Source organism: Tamandua tetradactyla, chromosome 12, assembly GCF_023851605.1.
Source record: "Tamandua tetradactyla isolate mTamTet1 chromosome 12, mTamTet1.pri, whole genome shotgun sequence".
In the NCBI taxonomy this organism is placed as follows: domain Eukaryota; kingdom Metazoa; phylum Chordata; class Mammalia; order Pilosa; family Myrmecophagidae; genus Tamandua; species Tamandua tetradactyla.
This window is the reverse complement of record NC_135338.1, coordinates 36,135,309-36,155,667: the sequence shown is the minus strand read 5'-3', so window position 1 is coordinate 36,155,667 and position 20,359 is coordinate 36,135,309. Positions and strand designations below refer to the sequence as shown.

At 42.7% G+C, this 20,359-nt stretch overlaps 2 protein-coding genes across 9 annotated transcripts in view; one reads left to right on the top strand and one right to left on the bottom strand.

Moving 5' to 3' along the window:
* The window catches only part of LRRC74A (leucine rich repeat containing 74A), a 39,475-nt gene extending 20,620 nt beyond the window's left edge, over nt 1–18,855 (bottom strand). For 2 of the 4 annotated variants that reach the window (XM_077123155.1, XM_077123158.1), the window contains exons 1-8: nt 18,464–18,616; nt 15,911–16,051; nt 12,210–12,382; nt 9,848–9,955; nt 9,117–9,213; nt 4,660–4,709; nt 4,271–4,352; nt 231–316 (exon numbers count right to left, since the gene is read on the bottom strand). In XM_077123155.1, the coding sequence (XP_076979270.1) occupies nt 231–316; nt 4,271–4,352; nt 4,660–4,709; nt 9,117–9,213; nt 9,848–9,955; nt 12,210–12,382; nt 15,911–16,051; nt 18,464–18,500 (774 nt within the window). In that variant the 5' untranslated portion in view covers nt 18,501–18,616. Of the gene's footprint in view, nt 1–230; nt 317–4,270; nt 4,353–4,659; nt 4,710–9,116; nt 9,214–9,847; nt 9,956–12,209; nt 12,383–15,910; nt 16,052–18,463; nt 18,617–18,811 lie in introns of those variants that run through there. The other 2 variants (XM_077123159.1, XM_077123156.1) reach the window with 2 other exon arrangements.
* ANGEL1 (angel homolog 1) overlaps nt 1–20,359 on the top strand; it is a 74,626-nt gene that overhangs the window by 2,360 nt on the left and 51,907 nt on the right. Inside the window, exons 1-3 of one of the 5 annotated variants that reach the window (XM_077123150.1) lie at nt 18,877–19,123; nt 19,277–19,454; nt 20,021–20,123. The exons of 1 other annotated variant lie outside the window; for it this stretch is intronic. The gene's annotated coding sequence lies outside the window, so the exon portion shown is untranslated. Of the gene's footprint in view, nt 1–18,876; nt 19,124–19,265; nt 19,455–20,020; nt 20,124–20,359 lie in introns of those variants that run through there. 3 more of the 5 variants (XM_077123148.1, XM_077123149.1, XM_077123152.1) reach the window with 3 other exon arrangements.

Sequence of the window (20,359 nt, the reverse complement as noted above, 5' to 3'; positions counted from 1 at the left end):
TTACCCTCTTAACGTGCCCCCGAAGATGCCCTCCAGCCCCCAGCAGGGCGAATTTACCTAGGCAGGATTTATACTTAATAATGAAGTGGATCCAGGAACTGTAGGAGGGAGACCAACAAGTGGAACCCTTCTCAATGGCAACCATGAGGAGGATGTTCAAGATGCTGGGGCTTGGGTGCCCCGGCCATCGTCACCCGGGCTCAGCCCCCCACCCCCAGAGAAGGACTTACCCGGAGACCACTGCACAGGGCTATAGCTCCCCGTATGTGGAAGTGATTCCAGCTCAGGTCCAGTGCCTGGAGCCCTACATTGAGGGCTGGGGGAGGAGGGAGTTATCTTAGCATCCCCCACACCCCGAAGAACCAAGACTCAGAGTTAATGGAAATCCATGACATTGGAGATAAGGATTGCTCAACGGTCATATAAAGTATAATAAAAAGGTAATCCTCTAATCCTCTCTCAGTAATTAATTTAAACATCATGCTAGCAAAGATGTAGTAAAGTAATCATACTCATATATTGCAGGTGTCTAAGTAAATTGGAACAGTCTATCTGGCAAATGTCATCTGGTGAGATAGTCCCCCATTAAAATGTGTATACCCCATTGCACAGCAGTATCACCTCCGAGGCTCTACCCAAGAAGACAGTACCAAATACAGGAAGAGTTACATGCTTGTAGATGTTCACTAGGGCATCACTTATAAAGTAACACTTGTGACCCACAGGGGAATGTATGTCATAAATATCCATCTGGTGGAATATTACACAACCACGAAAATAGCTGGAGATAGCATGGAAACCCTTGTAAGACCTAACATGGTTGGACCCACTGTGCTGGGCATGGTGCATTACATCACACGCCGTCCTTTGCATGAAGACTTATAGGAGCAGAGGTGGCTCCAGAATTTCTGTCTGGGAAGGCCTTAGGGGCACAATCAATTGGAAGTGGGAGCCATCAAGCTTATCTTGAAGCTTTGCACAGAAATCACTTTATTTTTAAACTTAAAGATGTTTTTATTTACATATTACTTAGGACTGAGAATATATCATCTATATTTAAAATAAATTGTCTTTTGGATAGTTGGGGGTGGTTATGCTGAGGACATCAATGAAAGGGGAGGTTAAGGTACCCTTGAGCTATAATTGTCTTCAGGTCTCAGACCCAGGAAGATGTTTTATTTTTATTTTATTATTTTCTAATGGACAGTGCATAAAGTACAACCACCAGGATGTATTTTTGGTAAAGTGCACAATGCCTCATATTATTTTGAGAACAAAATTTCTCCTGTCTTGTCTCTCTCTTTCTTTCTCTCAACCCCTCTTTCTCTTCTTCAACCCCTTCCTTCTGTCTTCCTGTCCTCCCCTCTCTCTCTTCTTGCCCTTATTTCCTTTTAGCTGACAATGACCTACCTTAAGTTATAACTTACACACAAGTATCTTTTAAATGGCCACGAAATTTAAATTTTAATTCTGATCCCACCACTTACGAGCTGGGTAACCTTAGGTGGGGTCGCTTATCATCCCTTACTTCTGCATTCTTATCTCTATTAGGGAGATATTAACCTGTATAGGGGGGTTTGTTTGTGATGATTGACTGCCATGCAGTAATCACTTAAATGCTAGCTCAAATAATAATAGTTTTAATGCTGCATACACAGTATGATTATAACCAAATTAAAATAGAATGTGGTCTCTGTCACTGTAAATTGATGACTTCAGTTTCCAGTTGGAGACTTAAACTGCCAACAATTCCTCCACAACTTCTCTGTTATGTTTGACTCTCCTTTCCTAAATGCTATTTCATATCTTTTCCTCTTACCTCAACCCATCATCCTCTACCCCATTGTCAGCTGAAGACTATGTTTCATACTTCACTGACAAGACAGTAGCAATGAGATGAGTGACCCTCAAAATCCCAACACAGAACATACCAACCTACCTGCACCTGTACCCACTCTTGGCCTTATTCTAATGAATGAACTGTCTGTCTCTCTGCTTTCCAAGGCCACCCTCTCCATTTTTGTTCTGGATACCATAGCCTCTGGCCTTCTCAAGGAATTTGCTCCCGTAATTAACTCCTCCCTCTTCTGCATTTTCAGTTTCTTATTTTCTTGGATATATATATATTTTCCTATCAGTATATTTCATCCTTAAAAACCCCACCTGAACCCTCAACTCCCCTCCACTATCACCCCATCTTTCTGTTCCAGGCTTCTCAGCAGAATTTCTGGAAAGAGTTGCCTATATTGCTATTTCCACTTTGCATCCCATTTTCAAGTCAACCCACTCCAGCTGGGTTTCCACACTCACCCACTTCACTCAAACAGCCCTTGCCAATGTCATCAGGGTCTTCTTATTGGCAAATTCTGTGGTCTGGTCACTTTCCTGTCTTCCTCACCTTTGCCCTCTAGGCAACACTTAACACAGCTGGCCATTTCCTCACTCTTGAAATACTCCCTTTACTTGGCTCCTTGATTTCTCACTTTTCTGGTTTTCCTCCTATTGGTTTGACCCCTCCTTTGCATACTTTTTTTCCTCCTCTACAAAATCTAAAAGTCTTGGAGTGATCTATGGTTCAGTGCTATGGCCACCTACTCAATTCCATCTGTATACACCCACCCCCCGCCCCGTCTACATGACCTCATCTGGTCCCATGGTTTTAAATATTTCTATATGCCAGTGATGCCCAAATTTATATCTCTAGTCCTGATTTCTTCACTAAGGTCTGAACTCGCATGAAAACTGTCTGCCTGATATCTCCACGCAAGTGTCAGATGGGCATCACAAACATTACATGGCAAAAATGGAAATCTTGTTTCCTAACTCCTTTATACCTATCTCTTTCTGAGATTTCTCTACCCAAGAAAATGATGCCACCATTCAATCAATAGGTGAAACAAAATAACTGTGAGTCAACATTTTCCCCTTTCTCTCATTCTTCGTATCAGCAAGTCCTTTTGGTTTTACCTCCAAAACAGATTCTGAATTCATCCAATCTTGTCTATCTACTAGTTTCACCTTAGTCTAAGCTATTATCAGATCTTACCTAGACTATTATAATACTCTCTGAGCTAATCTCCTTTCTTCCAGACTTGTCTTCCTCTGACACATTCAAAGATATAGCAGACAGAGGAGCCCTTCTACAAAATATAAATCACGCCATGTCGCTCCCCTACTTATAACTCTGCAGTGAATTTCCATCACACTTAATATAAAATCCAGACTCTGTCTGTGCCACAACCACAAAACCCAATGCCGTTCACCTACATTCCTCAAAAATGCCAAGCTCTGTTCTTTCTGCCTACAATGCCCCACCTCTAGAATTTAGCAGGGTTGATTCTTTTTTGTTATTCAGGTCTCAGCAAAAAGCCACCTTCTCTTCGGGGCTTTGTCTCACTGCCCCATCTCAACTAGCTTACCCTTTCCCTCCCCTGAGTTAATGGTTTCTACCCCTTTTCTACTCATTTATCAGAGGTGAACATTTAGGCTGTTTCTATTTTTTTTCCCTCTTATAACAATGCTGTAATGAACCTTCTGAGACATTGAGTTACTCTGAGACAAGAAAAGGGAAATTGCCTCACCATAGAACATACACATCTTCAGTTGTACTAAATACTGTCCAGCTGCTCTCCAGAGCACCGTCACTTAGCAGCTTGTGAGTGTTCTTATTTCTCCATGTGTCCACAGTTATTGATATTCTCTGACTTTAACATTTTTGCAACGATGGTGGATAATAAGGAGGAATTTAATATATTTTGCATTTCTCTAATTATGAAAGAAGTTGGGCATTTGCTGTCTAAATGCCTTGAGCAGTATTCTATTAGGGTTTTCATCATTGTCTACTCGATCATCAATATTGATAGCATTCATCAATATTCTGAACAGTAATATTTTAAATTAGACGAATGTTGTAAATATCTTCTCCCTGTTGTCTGCCTTTTAACTTTGTTCATGGTGTCTTTCATCAGACACAAGATTTATTGCTGACAAATACATGAATTATTTTTGCCATAGTTTAGGCTTATGGTGCTACATTTAATAATCCCTAGCCTTCCTGAGACCGTCAAGCTATTTCTCTATATGTTCTTCTAATCATTTTAATGTTTTACTTCTTGCATCACTTAAAAGGTAGTTAGGGCATTGTTTATGTTACTTTTGTAATCTGACAATTCAATAATTTAAAAAAAGAAGAGAAAATACAGTCCCAGCAAGCGATCCCTCCCAAGTCCCTCCCGCCTGCTGGCGCCTTCCCTCCGCGCGGGGGATTTACCCAGCATCTGCCCCAGCTGCTCGCCCCCCTTGTCAGAGAACTGGTTGTGACTGAGGTCCAGCTTCTTAATTCGGTAATTGGCCTGGAGAAAGAAACAGCGGGAAGAGAGGGTCTGTTTGTCTTCCATCTGTCCACAAATGTCTCACATCTCAGGACGGTGTGATGGGGAATCCTGGACATCAAAAATGAGTTGGGCTAAGGGTCTCAGACTCGAGGTAATTTCTTACTTATTTTTTCTTCAACAACAGGGGGAATTTAGTGCTATCAAAGCACGCCCCCCCCCCCAGCTCCCCTAAACTATGCCTGTGGTCCCACTTTGCTGTGCCCACAGATCTCCGGATCTCCCAGGGACATTCCCACATGCCTTGGCAGCCCCCCTTGCTTCTCACCGACAGGGCTTGACAGAGGAGTTGTGCAGATTCTTCCTTGAAGTTATTTCCTGTAGTGAGGGTGGTGGGGTCAGCTCTGTACTCTAGACCATGGCTCCCTTCCCCCCACCACATCCCAGCCCTGCCATCTCTTCCCATGGGAACATCCCATGTTGGCATAACGGTGGTAAGTGTTTAAGGTAAATATCACATAGATACCAAAGAAAACGGGAGGAAAAAAGACCACTATTTACCATCTCCTTATAACTTTTCCTTCTCTCTCTGCCATGACTGTCCAGGAAGTCCCAGGAGTGGGTATACCATACCCTGTGTATTCATTGGCAACACAAACTCCTAGTCTAGTGCCTAAAATCTGTGACGTTATTTAAAAAATGCTCATACAATGACTAAACAGCAGGGCCAGGACTAGGTGAGGCGAGGGAGGCAGTTGCCATGGGTGCAAAATTGAAGAGGGTACTAAAAAGCTCAGTAATAGATAATATTTTGAAGCAATACATTTAAAAGTCAAAATTAATACCCGGAAAATCTACAACGAACAAGATTTTAAATAAAGGCAGCACCTAACCTTGACCTTGGCACAACTGATTAGGCATAAGATTAGGCACGGCACCCTAATCTCATCCCTGTTGGCTCCTGTTTATTGTTATTTTGTTCATTGTGGATTTTTTTTGCATTCATTTTGAATTAAAAAGTATTGTGCTAAGATAGCATTTATCTTGGTAACTGAGTTTTTCGGTGCACTCTTAGATTTTATAACTGAGGCCAGTGCTTCTCTCTCTTTATGCTAGCCCCAGCCCTGCCGGGCACTGGGGATTATTGGGAAATGAATGGCACAAAGTCTTATCCCCACACTTCTGCTTGAAGGCATGAGTTACAGGGGAAATATTTTTTTAAGCAAGACTACAAAAATTAAATTCAAAAGGAAAAACTGATGAACTTGATAATCATAAATATACGAATTTCTGTATAAGAAAGCACCACAAATAAAGGCATATATAATATTCTAGCACTCAAAGGTGACTAACTATATTATGTAAAGAATTCTTACTATTCAGCAATACAAACAACCTCATATATCAATTTGTGTTTCATAGAAGAAGGAATAAACATCTGAAAGATGCAGTATCTCAACATATAATATGGGAATATAAAAAAGATAAGAATAATGAACACTTTTTGACTACTTATTATATACTAGGCTTTATTCTAGGTGTTTTAGATTTTAGCTCACTTAATCCTCACAATCACCATCTGAGGCAGGTAATGTAATTATCCCTAGGATGTAAATGAGAAAAATGGGGCAAAGAGGATTTAAATAACATGCCCAGTATTATTTAACAAAGATTTGAGCTCAAGCATTGTGATGTCAACACCCAAACACTTAACCATTCTGAGTCACAAACACTTGCTAATAACACTTTTGAGTACAGTCTAGGGAAACAAATATTCCATTGGTGAAATCTTAACCTAATACAGTTTTCTTAAAGGAAAATCTGGAAAAATATTTAGAACTTCACAAAAAATGAGTGTATCTTTACATTTATTAATTCTGCTCCTGGGTATTTATCTAGAAATACTGGAACATGTGTCCCAAAGATACACATACAAGAAAGTTCTTTGGAACATTATTTGAAAGATTGAGAAATTGGAAATGCCCAAAATGTGTCCCTCCTCTTACTCCCACAGGGAAATGTTAAGTAAATTATGTGGCATCCATACCATGGAATATACCCAGTTCAGGAGAACAAAATAAATCTATTTGTTCTGTCACAGAAAGACATCCAAGATATATTTAGAGTTCAAAAAAAGGGGAATAGGAGAATATTACCTGAAATGTAATAACATTCATGTTTAAAAAAATGAAGAAATAGAGTCTCTGGATAATTTTAAGTTCTTCTCTTTGTCTTAAATATTTTCACTATAATATATTCAGGTGTGAGTTCTTTGTTTAGCTTGCTTAGAACTTAATAGTATTCTTGTATCTGAGAATACTTCAGGAAACATCTCAGCTATTATTTGTTCAAATATTGCTTCTCACCCATTCTCTTTACCTTCTTGAACTCCTATTGGTTATGCTTTGGGTCTATTCATTATCTTTTTTTTCATGTCTGTTATCTTGCCTTTTATACTGTATATCTTTATTTTCCTATGCTGCAAAATTAGATAAAATATCCTTTTACCTATTTTCCAAGTTACTAATTTTTATTCAGCTGTGTCTAATTTGCTGTTGAACATATCCATTGAGTTTTTAATTTCAATGTTTATATATTTTTCATTTCTAGAACTTCTATTTGTTTCTTGAGGTCTTTTAAAAAGTAATGTCTTGTTCCTATGTTTTTAAATTTAAAAAATGTTCCTAATCATATTAAACCTACTTTACAGTGGGGTGTAATATATCTCAGTTTTCCTGGACAGTTCCAGTTAATTAATAGTGATCTTATTTAATTTGGATGATAAAAATACGTGGTCACTCACTTATGGTCTATGTCTGATAATTCTGTTTTCTGAAATTCTTGATGGTCTAATCCTTCCATTTGTTGAATTGGGCAACACTCATGGTATTTGGTCTCCTGTGTAGTTTGCAATTTTGAACTGAAGGCCCACATTTAATGGACCTTTGTGTGAATTCTGGAGATGACATCTGAGCAGAGACATGAGTGAAGTGAGAGACTAAGCCATGCAAATATCTGGGTGTAGAGAGGTATCCCTTCGAAGAGTATATTTATTTGTGTTGCACATTCCAGGGTATTACCAGCATGGGACTACTTGTGATGTCAATTTCTCAGCTTAGGGGTTCCAGAAGTCTGCAGATAGTATAAATTCAAACTCTAAGCCTGAGGAGGATGAGTCAGTGGTTACTAGAATTCTCAAGTGACTTTTTTTCTAGTGGGAGAAGCAGATAATAAATTAATAAAAAAACAGACATATATTAGAAGGTCAGATAGTCATAAATGCTCTAAAGAAAAACCAAGCAGGGAAAAATAATAGTTAGTGATTGTGATGGAAAGAGGCTGTTTTGATAGGGTGGTCAGGGAATTCCTCTCTAAGGAGATGACATTTGAGCAGAGACATGAGTGAAATGAGAGACTAAGCCATGCAAATATCTGGGTGTAGAGAATTTCAAGTTGTACTGCAAGAGGGAAAAAATGTATGCAATAAATTTATATTTTGAGTAACACATTACCTAATTTAACTTGTATGGTCAGTTTCATTGAACACCATAATTACATGGAATCTTGAATAGGGCATGAGATCTTCTTGGTTTGTTCAGGTTGGTGTGATGCCCTGATATATCCCAGAGTAATTTGGGCAGTGAATAAAGAAGTATTTGCAAAGTCCCCTTCGGGACTCCCCATTTGGAGAATTCCTGATATTACAAGCAGTGGGGGCAACCAAATCAATAGGCCAAGCCCTTGATCTTGAGGTTTGGCCCTATGAAACTTATTCCTACAAAGGATAGATTATGCCTACTTATAATTAGGCCTAAGAGTCACCCCCAGAGAACCTCATTTGTTGCTCAGATGTGGCCTGCCTCTCTAAGCTAACTCAGCAGGTGAACTCACTGCTTTCCTTCCTACATGGGACAGAACTCCTGGGATAAGCCAGGACCTGGCATCATGAGCTTGAGAAAGCCTTCTTGACCAAAAGGGGAAGAGAGAAATGAGGCAAAATAAAGTTTTGGTGGCTGAGAGATTTCAAACAGAGTTGAGAGGTTATCCTGGAAGTTATTCTTATTCATTATACAGTTATCTCTTTTTAGTTTATGGTGTATTGAAGTGGCTGGAGGGAAGTACCTGAAGCTGTTGAGCTGTGTTCCAGTAGCCTTGATTTCTGGAGACGACTGTATAATGATACAGCTTTTACAATGTGACTGTGTGGTTGTGAAAACCTTGTGTCTGATGCTCCTTTTATCTAGGGTATGGACAGATGAATAAAAAATATGGACAAAAATAAACAAATAATAAGGAGGATAAGGGGTAAAATAAATTGGATAGATGGAAATACTAGTGGTCAATGAGAGGGACGGGTAAGTGGTATGGGATGTATATGTTTTTTCTTTTTTCTCTTTATTTCTTTTTCTGGAGTGATGCAAATGTTCTGAAAATGATCATGGTGATGAACATAAAACTATATGGTGATTTGTGGGCCACTATTTGTACACCATGTATGGCCCGCATGTGTGTGAAGATTTGTCAATAAAATATATATATATATATATATATATATATACGAAGAGTGCAATGTGAGTCTTATGGATGTTTGTCGAGGAAAGCTGCAGGTTTAGAAGAAGGGCAGGTGAAAGGCTTAGCAGGGTGCAGCAGGGTGCTCTGGGATCTGAGACTCGAAGGACCTAGTCTAGTTCAGTTAAACCTTGGGTTCTCTCTGTTCTTCCCTCCTTTTGATTCTTGAATGTCTTCACCCTCCTCATTCTATGGGGCCCCATTCTATAGGCTCACCTGAAAGCTGAAGGTGCCAGAGTGAAGAGGTATTTCTTTGGAGAAACTGTGAGATGATTCTGGCTCCCTCCAAACCAAGATGATTGCTAGAAATATTCTAAAAGGCAAGAAGACACATGAGTATACAAAAACCCATAGAAGGACCCTCATTAGCAAATGATGTTAGAGTGATGTTTTCTTGAGGTCTGCAGCAAGGTGGTAGGGGTATAGTGAGGAGAGGGACTGGAGCGAAAGGGCTGGGAGAATCTAAGTAGCTCAAAGAACAGGGAGAAGGGAAGCAGGAAACCAGACCAGGCTCTTCTAATGACTTCTCTGTGAGACACATGGGCTGGTCTCAGTTTTCTCTGAAGTTGGCTTTCAATGCCTCCCCATGTCACTAATTTAGTCCTGGTACTTTAGGCAAATTGTATTTTATGAAATCTTCTCATGTCTTAATTTTCTTTGAAAAGTTCACTTTAAGGCAACCATATAGAAGTAAGCTTGTCCATTTAGGGTCTTATATGATTCAGACAAAAATGGTTTCTCAGAGTTTCCCATGGCCATAGGGAACACAGTCCATCCTGGCTAGACTCTGATGCATGGTGCTCCTCTTCTAGATGGAAGAGCCTTTGGACTGATGGCAGATGGCCTGGAAGCTAGCCTGGGCTTGGGTAAGGGCCTCTGGACTCATGGCTAGTGGGTTATGAGACCCCAGATGTAGTGGTATGAGGAGGTAGAGAAAGACACAGTACCATCTCCTGGAGGTAGTAGTTCTCTCGTAGCATCTCTACCAGGCTCAAGATGCCCTCTTCCATGATGCAATTGTCTTCCAGCTCCAGGCTCACAATACTTGTGTTGGACTTCAACCACCACAAGGGAAGGGAGAGAAAGACATAGAATTGGTTAGTGATGTGGCTGGTTCCCTGTCATTGCCAGAACTTGCCCTTCTCTTGAATATCCCAGTCATGTCAGAGGGTGTAGAGATACAGGCTAGGAATTCTGGAGGAGAAGACAGGAACAAGACAGTAGATAGAGGTTGCTCCTCCCCACTGGGCCTAGTAGGACAGTATACTTATTCTGAGCCCCTTTACCAAAAGGGGTGCCCTGGGGGAATTTGAAAGACAGACAGTAAAACAACTAAATTCCTGAAAAGTAAGAAGTACAAAGATAAGCGGAAATGAATTTCAACCATTTAGTTATAAAGAAAGAGGACTGTTACTCCAAGATTAAGGAAAATTTGATATATTTAATAAGTGCATTTAAACAAAGATTTTTGCAAGGAGGTCCTCTAAAGCATTTACTTTGCTTCCTGTGGAGCCCTTTATTCTAATTTAGGCTTAAGTTTTACCTTATGCTCTTTAACCAGGAAGTTGCCTCAAAAAGTTGTTTAGAAGAAACTGTGCTTAAATCTTAGTTATATCCGAGTTAGTCTGCCTTTCCAAAGATGGCAAGAAAGGAGGAAATGGCTTGCTCTGTCGTCTGGGGAACTGGGAATAACTCTAACCAGAATTTGTATTCTCCTCCTCATTCCAAGAATAAAAAGGTACAGAAAACAGATGGCTCTTTGGATTTGGGCATTTGCAAATCCACCAAGTAGTGAAGGTGTCGGGTGTGTGTGTGTGTGGCAAGGAGCTCCAGTACCTGTTTCTCCCTTCAAGATAAAGGAAATGTGATCTGCAAGCTATCAAAATGTAGAATGGTTTGCCCAGGGGCTTCGTGGAATGTCTTCTCCTAGTCTCAGCTCTTTGGGATGCTCAAAGGCAAGAGATATGGCTCAAGTGACCTCCCAAGTCTTTGCAGCCCTATAAGTCTAGGACTTATTTATAGTGTCCAGAAGCCTGGGTTGGATTACCACTTGCTGAGTTATAAAAGATCAGCAGGTTGTACCTGAAACAGGCCAGGTATCACTTCCATCCACATTCATTTCTATTTGTCACCCTCTGTGCCAACTGCTGGGGAAATGATGATGCACAGAGACAATCCTTGCCCTCAAAGGACCCACTCTCCACCATGTTTGAGGGAAGGGTACTAAGTGGACAAGGGATAGATTCAAAGAAGTATGAAATGTGATTTTTACTCACAGAGTGCTTTTAATCTAAGCCAGGGAAATACAAACACATGAAAACTTAATGCAAAAGGAAAATAAAAGTCCAGCACACCAGGATATCACAATAATTAATTGCCAAATGAATGACACACAGATTCAGGAAAGAAAAAGTTACCCCAACAAAAACTATTAAGAAATAAGTGGTCCAAATCCTGAGGAGATCTCATTATTCTCCTTTTTCCCCCCACACCAATCATGGAGTAATGGCACACTCTAAAGCTTCATTAATCAGTATTTCAACCCTTGATAAATTTCAAAATGGCTTTATTCCTTCTCTGCTCTTCCCTCCCTTCCCTTCCACCCTCCTGAAAATAACACAGTCTCACATTTCATGTAGTTTCTGAATGGGCACATGCTAAGCATTTTACTCAAAAAATGAGCGAGGTCAAACCTCTTTACTTGACTGACAAGTGTTGTACTGACATACAGTTGTTAAATTTTCCATTTTTCTGTGAAGGGAGTCAGTTTTGCACGCATTCAATTATAATTATATACAGTTATAATGTGGTCAAGGTCAAGGTCAAGTCCTTGTTAGGTCCCACCAACGTGTGAGATAACATTACTCCTGTGGGAAAAACATCATCTACTGTATAGTGTGGTCTCAAGAATCACAACATTGCCAAAAAGGGCAGCTTAGTAGCATACCTGTTCAGAGCAAAGGCGAGCTTTGGAATTGAGACCCAGCCTGGCATTTTGTACGATGCTCTGAATTAGCGCTTGGGCCCAAGCCCAGCCCAACCCCTTTCCCAGGCCCATGTGCCCATGTCTTTGCTTCCTGAATAGGAAGGAGCATGGACTTCCAGGGCCCAGGGCTCTAGCAGCCTCCTTCCCGGGTGCTAAAGAGGAGCTCCTACCTATTGAGGAAGGGCAGTCAAGCACAGCTGCAGGAAGGGTGGGTGTAGAGGTTGCTATTTAGGCTCCCCTAGGGAGGACCCTCTGAATCTCAGGCTGCCATCCTGTTCACCCCCCACCTCCACTAGGTCTCCGATATCCCCAGGAGTGCTCACCACCAGGGCTATAGCAATTGCCTTGATGCCCTTGGGTCCCAGCCCATGGTGGTTGAGGTTCATATAGGACTCCTCCATATTCCGGATGAAGTAGGAGACAGGCACTACACCCACCAATTTGCAGGCTTCCAGATATAGCTCCTTTTGTCCGGTGGTGAAAATCTTCTCAGTATCTGCAGAGAAAGACTGGATGAAGTAGGCTTTTTCTTTCACCTTTGCCTTATCTCCTCTCTAACTCTAGGTCACCATCACACCTTCACCTTAGGTCCCCTCTCTGCCAGAGGATCTGTCCCTATGGGAATGTACTTTAGGTGTATGTATGGCAACTCCAACCAGGAAAGTCAGTGAGTGATGGAAGAGGGATAGCCTAACTCCAGCAAGCCCAGATGGACATCTCCCTTTGGGTAAGAGATGAGGTCCCAGGTTTTAGGCCCTGAGCTTTCCTAGAAGAAGGGAGCAGTGAACCCTAATACCAACTTCCTGGGATGGCTGCAGACAATGACCAATCTTCAAGGGTGTGTAAAGGCCTAGCTCTTTCGCTCAACTTGGGACAACCCTGAAGGGCCCAAATCAGACAAAAAACGCATGATTCTTGAGGGTTGTGGGAGTCTTCATTTCAGTTTTAGTTTCATTGCCACTATTAAAATGTTGTATGTAATGAATAAAGCTTTACTAAAGATTTAGAGAGGAAGGACCAGCTAAAATAGGACAAAGAGCGCTTCTCTAGAGGGCAAATCATTGCAAGACAGAAAGGACTGAAATCAGTAGGAAACAAAAAACCAAATATACATTTGACTGGACTTCCCTCTCTTCAAAGCCTTTTATTCCTCACAAAAAGGACTGTCATCCCTACTTAACCGATGGCAAATCTAGCCCCAGATTACACACAGTCAATCAGTGATAAAACCAGCTAACAGAGATGGGGACTCCATTTCTCCATCCCAACCCTTCAGGGACTGTTATTCCTTTAGCCTTAGATCAGCCTGGCTCACGGCCAATGGATACAGGCCCTGCCTGGTTTCAGAGGCCGTAGCAGTGCTGTGCTCATCAGGCATGCTCAGCCTATGGCAAGGCTTCCCATGGTAGGCTCGGGTCTATATCTACTTCTCTTTCCCTTGGGATCCCAGGGCCTTTGGCCAACTCTCTCAAACTTTCCTAAAGCACACAATGAGAGCATTGTTGGTGAAAGAGCACCAAATCTACAGGGAAACTTATTTTGCAAGCAGAGCTACAAACTGGCCTTCTCTTCAGGTTGGTTATAGAACAGGGTTTCTAAACTTCAGCCTTATTGACATTTTGAATCAGATAATTCTTTGCTGTGGATGGTTGTCCTGGGCATTATAGGATACTTGGCAGGGTCCCTGGCTTCTATGCCCTAGAGTCCAGTAGCGTCCCCCTTAGTTTCTTAATATCTCTTGGGGGGCAAATTGAGGAAAAACACCATGTGGTGAGTATGGTGTCTTATTTCTCCTCCTTCTGCAGCCTCCCCACCTAGGGGAGGCTTGCTACTGCTACCCAGCTCATCTTCCTTGCCCCCCAGGCAGCCCTTTTTGCCCCATTCTCAACATCGCAGGACCAGTAGCAGGGGCATGAGGCACCACAGTAGCTGAGCTCCGCATCTCCTATCATTCTAGTACAATGTCTTGTGTTTTGGGAGTTGAATTCAGTCTTTAGAGATTAGGGTCTGCCAAAGCAGGGTAGATAATCCCTGGCTCTGTCTTTAGGATGAATTCTGTTTTATTTGATGCTGGCACCAGATATGTTCAGGGCCTGAACTGACTCTCTTTTTTTTTCCTTTTAATTTAGTTATGATACATAACCACATACAAACACAAACATTCTTACCATATGATCACTCCGTTCTTGTTATATAATCAATAACTCACAATATCATCACATAGTTGTATATTCATCATCATGATCATTTCTTAGAACATTTGCATCAATTCAGAAAAAGAAATAAAAAGAAAACAAAAAAAAATCATACATACCATACCCCTTACCCCTCCCTTTCATTGATTACTAGCATTTCAATTTACTAAATTTATTTTAACATTTGTTCCCCCTATTATTTATTTATTTTTAATCCATATGTTTTACTCGTTTGTCGATAAGGTAGATAAAAGGAGCATCAGACACAAGGTTTTCACAATTGCACAGTCACATTGTGAAAGCTATATCATTACACATTCATCTTCAAGAAACATGGCTACTGGACCACAGCTCTACATTTTCAGGCAGTTCCCTCCAGCCTCTCCACTACACCTTAACTAAACAGGTGATATCTCTTTAATGCTCTCTACTCTGTTTGGAATCTCTCAGCCATTGACACTTTATTTTGTCTCATTTCGCTCTTCCCCCTTTTGGTCGAGAAGGTTTTCTCAATCCCTTGATGCTGAGTCTCAGCTCATTCTAGGATTTCTGTCCCATGTTGCCAGGAAGGTCCATACCCCTGGGAATCATGTCCTATGTAGAGAGGGGGAGGGTGGTGAGTTTGCTTGTCGTGTTGGCTGAGAGAGGCCACATCTGAGAAACAAAAAAGATTCTCTTGGGGGTGACTCTTAGGCCTAATTTTAAGTAGGCTTAGCCTATCCTTTGCGGGGTTAAGTTTCATATGAACAAACCCCAAGACTGGGGGCTCAGCCTATTGCTTTGGTTGTCCCCATTACTTGTGAGAATATCAAGAATTCTCCACTTGGGGAAGCTGAATTTTCCCCCTTTCTCACCATTCCCCCAAGAGGACTTTGCAAATACTTTTTTATTCACTGTTCAAATAATTCTGGAATTTATCAGGACATCCCTCTGGACAAATCTACAAAATCTCATGCTCTACTCAAGTGAACTGCCTCTCTTAAAGATGAGTTTCACAGTTTAATTTGGCAGAAGAGACTTCCATCCCCTTCTGCAGTCTCTGTGGCCTCTTGTTCACACCGCGAGAACACAGGAGGAGAAAGGCGGCTGGGCTAACCTAGGCCTGGGGTGTGTGAGGAGCCCCGTTAGGTGGAGCTGGCATCAGTCTCCCCTTTCCCCTTCAATGTTCTCTTGGGTACTTTCTTCCAAGGAGAAACTAGGAGGAAGGAGAAGGTGGAGGTGCTGTCTAGACCAATGTCTTCGCTCCAGCTCAGCCAGGCCCCAATATCCAGGCACACTTAGATTTGTTACGGGAACCCATGGGATCTCAAATATGATGAGTGGAGAAGTATCACCTCAATGTAAAGACCACAGATAACACTCCAGAAACCTGTGGAGTGTGGAAATCAGCAGGGTGGGGAGGGGGCAATGAGCCTGCGCTCTGGGAACAGGGGTATGCAGGTTCCCTGTGGCCTTGGGCAGTTAGTATAATCTCTTTGAGCTCCAATTGCCTCCTAGGAAACTGAGCTTAATTGTTAGTCTACCTCCCGGGAGCACTGCAAAGCTCACATAAGATAGTACATATGGAAATATTTAGAAAACAGGAAATCCCTGTGCATTTACTGAGTCAGCCTTCAACCAGCTGCTGTGATGGCACTGCCCAGGAGGAAGGCCGTGAGAACTGCAGCTGCTGCCCACAGGCCAGCCTGGGTGAGGGGTGGTCCTGCCCAATTCTGCCTGCAGCATGCCCTGCTGGGGAGAGCCAGGGCCAGCTATAGACAGAAGTGGGCAGCCGGCTCTCGGGAAACCAGGAGGCCAGCTGCCACCCTCCTGCAAATGCCCTCTCTCACCTTCTATCTCCAGGTCTGTTTCTGAACTCTCCCGGGCTGGCTTCTCTTTTTCAACAGTCGAGGAAGCTTCAGCCTCACAGTAGAGCGTTTCATCACTGTTCTGGGATGCTGGCACAGGCAAGGTCTCGGTGTCAGACTCATCTGGAAGAGAGACTCAGCTCCTTGATTCTGGGAATGAAGCCCCCTTCCGGCATCCCTGCACCTTGACTCCCTTCCTCTGGGTCCCAGGTCTTGGTTGCAGCCTCTGACCCCCAGCCTCATGTGGCTTAAGGTTCTGAGGAGCTGCAGTATGGAGTGGGCTCGCCCTCTGCGGATTGGCCAGAGGGCTCCCAAATCCCACCAGTTGACTCCATGCTACGAGCCCTCCCTTCCTGACACAGGACTTTCTCTTGGCTGAATTATCTGTGGGTCCTGCTCTGAGCACCCACTTCTGACCGCAGGAGAAACCTGCTGCTCCTGCCCAATTTCTTTTGAGGCCTGTTTTGAGATCAGCTCTTAGCTCACTCTTTTTTTTTTAATTAAAAAATTTTTAAAAATCATAACAACATACAAGCATGAACATTCTTACCCTATGATCATTCCATTCTTGGTATATAATAAAAAACTCACAATATCATCACCATGATCATTTCTTAGAACATCTGCATCAATTCAGAAAAAGAAATAAAAAGAAAAAAACTCATATGTACCATACTCCTTACCCCTCTCTCTCATTGACTGCTAGTATTTCCATCTACCCAATATATTTTAGTCTTTTCCCCCCTATTTTTTCTATACCCCTTATCACTCCCTTTCATTCATCACTAGCATTTCAATCTACTAAATTTGTTTTAATATTTGTTCCCCCCAATATTTATTTATTTTTAATCCACATATTTTACTCATCTGTCCATACCGTAAATAAAAGGAGCATCACACACAAGGTTTTCACAATCACACAGTCACATTGCAAATGCTATATCATTATACAATCATCTTCAAGAAACATGGCTACTGGAACACAGCTCTACATTTTCAGGCACTTCCTTCCAGCTTCTCCATTACATCTTGACTAACAAGGTGATATCTATTTAATGAGTAAGAATAACCTCCAGGATAACTTCTTGACTCTGTTTGGAATCTCTCAGCCATTGACACTTCGTCTCATTTCACTCTTCCCCCTTTTGGTCAAGAAGGTTTTCTCAATCCCTTGATGCTAAATTCCAGCTCAGTCTAGGATTTCTGCCAGGAAGGTTTATACCCCTGGGAGTCATGTCCCACGTAGAGAAGGGGAGAGCAGTTAGTTTGCTTGTCATGTTGGCCGAGAGAGAGGCCACGTCTATCTTAGCTCACTATTGACCCTTCTTATTTGGTTGGCTGAGTTCCAGAGTTTGCTGTTATTCTTTCAGGTGAAAGGATGTATCTAGATGCCTACCTGTCCTCATTGTCAAGGACAAAGAATGGGGGTGGGGAGGGCTAGGAGCTAGGCAGGGGCCTCATGGGTCCAATGTAAACCTAAATGGAACAGGAGTAGTTCAAGGGTGCAAGAGGGGTAAATTGATTCCTAAGAGTTTGACTTAGCTTCTCTTCCTTCCAATCCAAAATTTAATTTCTGAGCAGGAAGAGGAGCTTGCAAAATCTCCCATGGGTTGAAATTAATTGCTAGCATTAAATACATGTGGTTCTCCCACAGTCCTATTTGATGAGAGGTTGGTGAGAGCAACAGCCCCCTGGCCTTGCCAGATGTGATGTTTCCACTCCTGGACCAATGATCCTGAACCAGACAGGGATTCCTGAAAGCTAAGCATGAGATCCAGAGCTCAATCTGTCTGCATCAGCAAGATTGGATGTTTTGGGGGAAGCCATACCATGTGACCAGATGGCCTGTCAGAGCTTAGCCACCCTACACTTTGGATGGGGTGAGCTTTAGTGGTAGGGGTCCTATGTTTTGACCATCCAGGTTCTAGGATGGTGGGTTTCTGATGTGTCATTGCAGGACTGTGTCTTTCTCAGTCTTTGCCACTGACCAAGCCCCAACATTTCCAGTCTGAGAAACAAGGTCCATGTGATATGAGGTGGAAGTAGGAGTATCCTGACAGAAGATATGTATTCTCCTTCCAGCTCAACCCTGGAACTTTTGTGTGCCCTTAGGAAAGTAAATCTTAATTTCCTCACTAGTTAAATGATTCTGGAATTCCATCTGAGCAGTAGAGTGCTGGTAAATGTTTAACATCAGGCTCCCATGAAAAAATCCTGATTCGTAATGCTAGCCAATTTATGTGGTGTAAATATTCCCAAAATGTCTGATTTCAAGCTACCAATGTGATGTCAACCACTGCACAAAATGAGAATTAAAGTCACTTAGAGCCAGTATGAGCCAGTTCCAAGAAATTACTGCATCCAACTCTCACTACCTGTTTGCAGGCCTTGAACCTGAGTCAATGGACACATCACCCCAATTCTAGCGGGTCCTAGGCAAGGAAAGATGGAGACTCCGGAGTCCCTGTGATCATGGGGTGTTATACTGAGGCAGCCCCCAAGGGCCTAATGGTGAGACATTGGATGCCTTTTCACCTTTAATCTCAGTCTCAGGAGGTTCGTCATCATCCATGGCGCCAGGGACCTCTCAGGAGCTGCTGCCAGGTTCTTGCCACTTTTTTGCTGCTACTCTGAGAAGCACACCTGCCCATTCATCTCTGGCTTAAAGTTTGTACATCCTGCCCTTGCACAGGCAAATTCCAGGAAGGATTATAGTTATCCTTCCAACCCAGCAAGCCCTGGGGAGAGTGGGCTTTGGAAGGAATGGGACATGCATGGATTTGGCCCCAACTCTGTTTGGGAGAGGAGGCTACTTCTTCTACTCATCAGGGAAAGTAGTACAGCTCTATTACTGGGAGTCCTGTCAAAAGGATGCTGACCCACCTGCGACTTTGTGACTTCAGAGCTACTTTCATTTCATCTTCAACATTCCATGACCTCATGCAGTCATTGTGATCTACGTGGGTAGACCTGGCAACAGCAGGCCTCCCACCCTCTTGGTGACTCTGGCAGTCATCTTTTCTCATATGTTCACTGGGGCCAAGCTCAGGCTTGGCTGCGAGTGCTCAGGTGCTGTAGGGAGGCCTCTCGGTGGTGTTGTATTTCCCTCTGAGTCAGGACCAAACCCAAGCCCCTTAATCTGGTGATTGTGAAGAGCTGCCACCATGTTCTTCTCTCAAGGTGGCTGTGCTTCAGGTACGAGGTATTTCAGTGATGGGTGAAGTCAGGTTTCTCCAACCCAGTTCTTCTGCCTTTTTTCGTCCCCTCTTGGGAGAGTGCCCTCAACTTTAGAGAATATCAAAAGCAAAGCACTACAAACATATGTTTATCACTACAGTTTTCTTGCAGCCAAATCATTGTTCAATCCAACTACTGGACTGCCTAACTTGAAACCACTCAGCCATCGTTCCCACGCTTAGCCATTTTCACATGTCTTGGAGCTGAAGTTTAGTTGCAGTTTACTGCCAAGAGAATCCGGAGGCGTGTTTGTCCCTTCTTGATAAACTTTCAACACATCAATGGTCAGGTCAGTGACTGGAGGGCTTGGGGACATAAAAATCCCTTCTTGCACTCAGAAGAATGATGAAGTTTGGGAAATCGTGTAGAGAAAACATAGTTAGAAACATGGATGGAAAGAAATTTGTAAATCTGAGATATTACTCGTTGCAAAACACTACGCAAGGCACAATGAGGGGGATGCAAACATGACTAAGACATTGTCCCTTATGTACAATATAAGTTAGAAATCAACAGGGTTTGAGGGCCCTGCCTGGGTGAATAATTTTGGCAGAACCTCTGCTCATATAAACAATTTGAGTCACCCCAGATTAGAGTGGCAACACCATTCTGGCAGCCCAATCTCATGTGGCCCTTCAAAAAGAAACACTGGACAGACAGAAGGAGTTATCAATTCCTAAAATGACTCCATAAACAGAATCCTGGAGATCCTCAGAGCATCTGGTCAACCCCATGCTGGTGTAGAGGATGAGAGAGAAACTTTAGGGGGAGTAAAAGAGACCAAGGAACATGGGGGTCTTGGTTTAGGCTCCAGCTACTCTGCCTGATGGCACTGTTGGCTTCTTCTGGTCCCAGCTACAGAGGGGTGAGTTAGAAAATTTGGAGGAAGTCACTTCAAAGAGCTGCTGCCAGAGGCACTGTTGCCTGGGACTGCGATCGATATTGGACATTGATAAAGGTAATGAGGGAGAAGTTCTGGGAGTGCAGGGGAGAATGAGGCTTCTCCCTGCTGGGGAGCATCCATGTAGATAAGTAGAGTCTGGGGGAAAGGCATTTTTGGGATGAAGGAAGGCAGCAGAGTCATAAGAAGTCAAGGTGGGTTTTGGAGAGTGCAGGGTATGAAGGAGAATGGGGAGAGGGAAGTCCATGAGGGCCAGAGCAAACTCAGGGACAGTTTCAAATGCAATCAAAAGG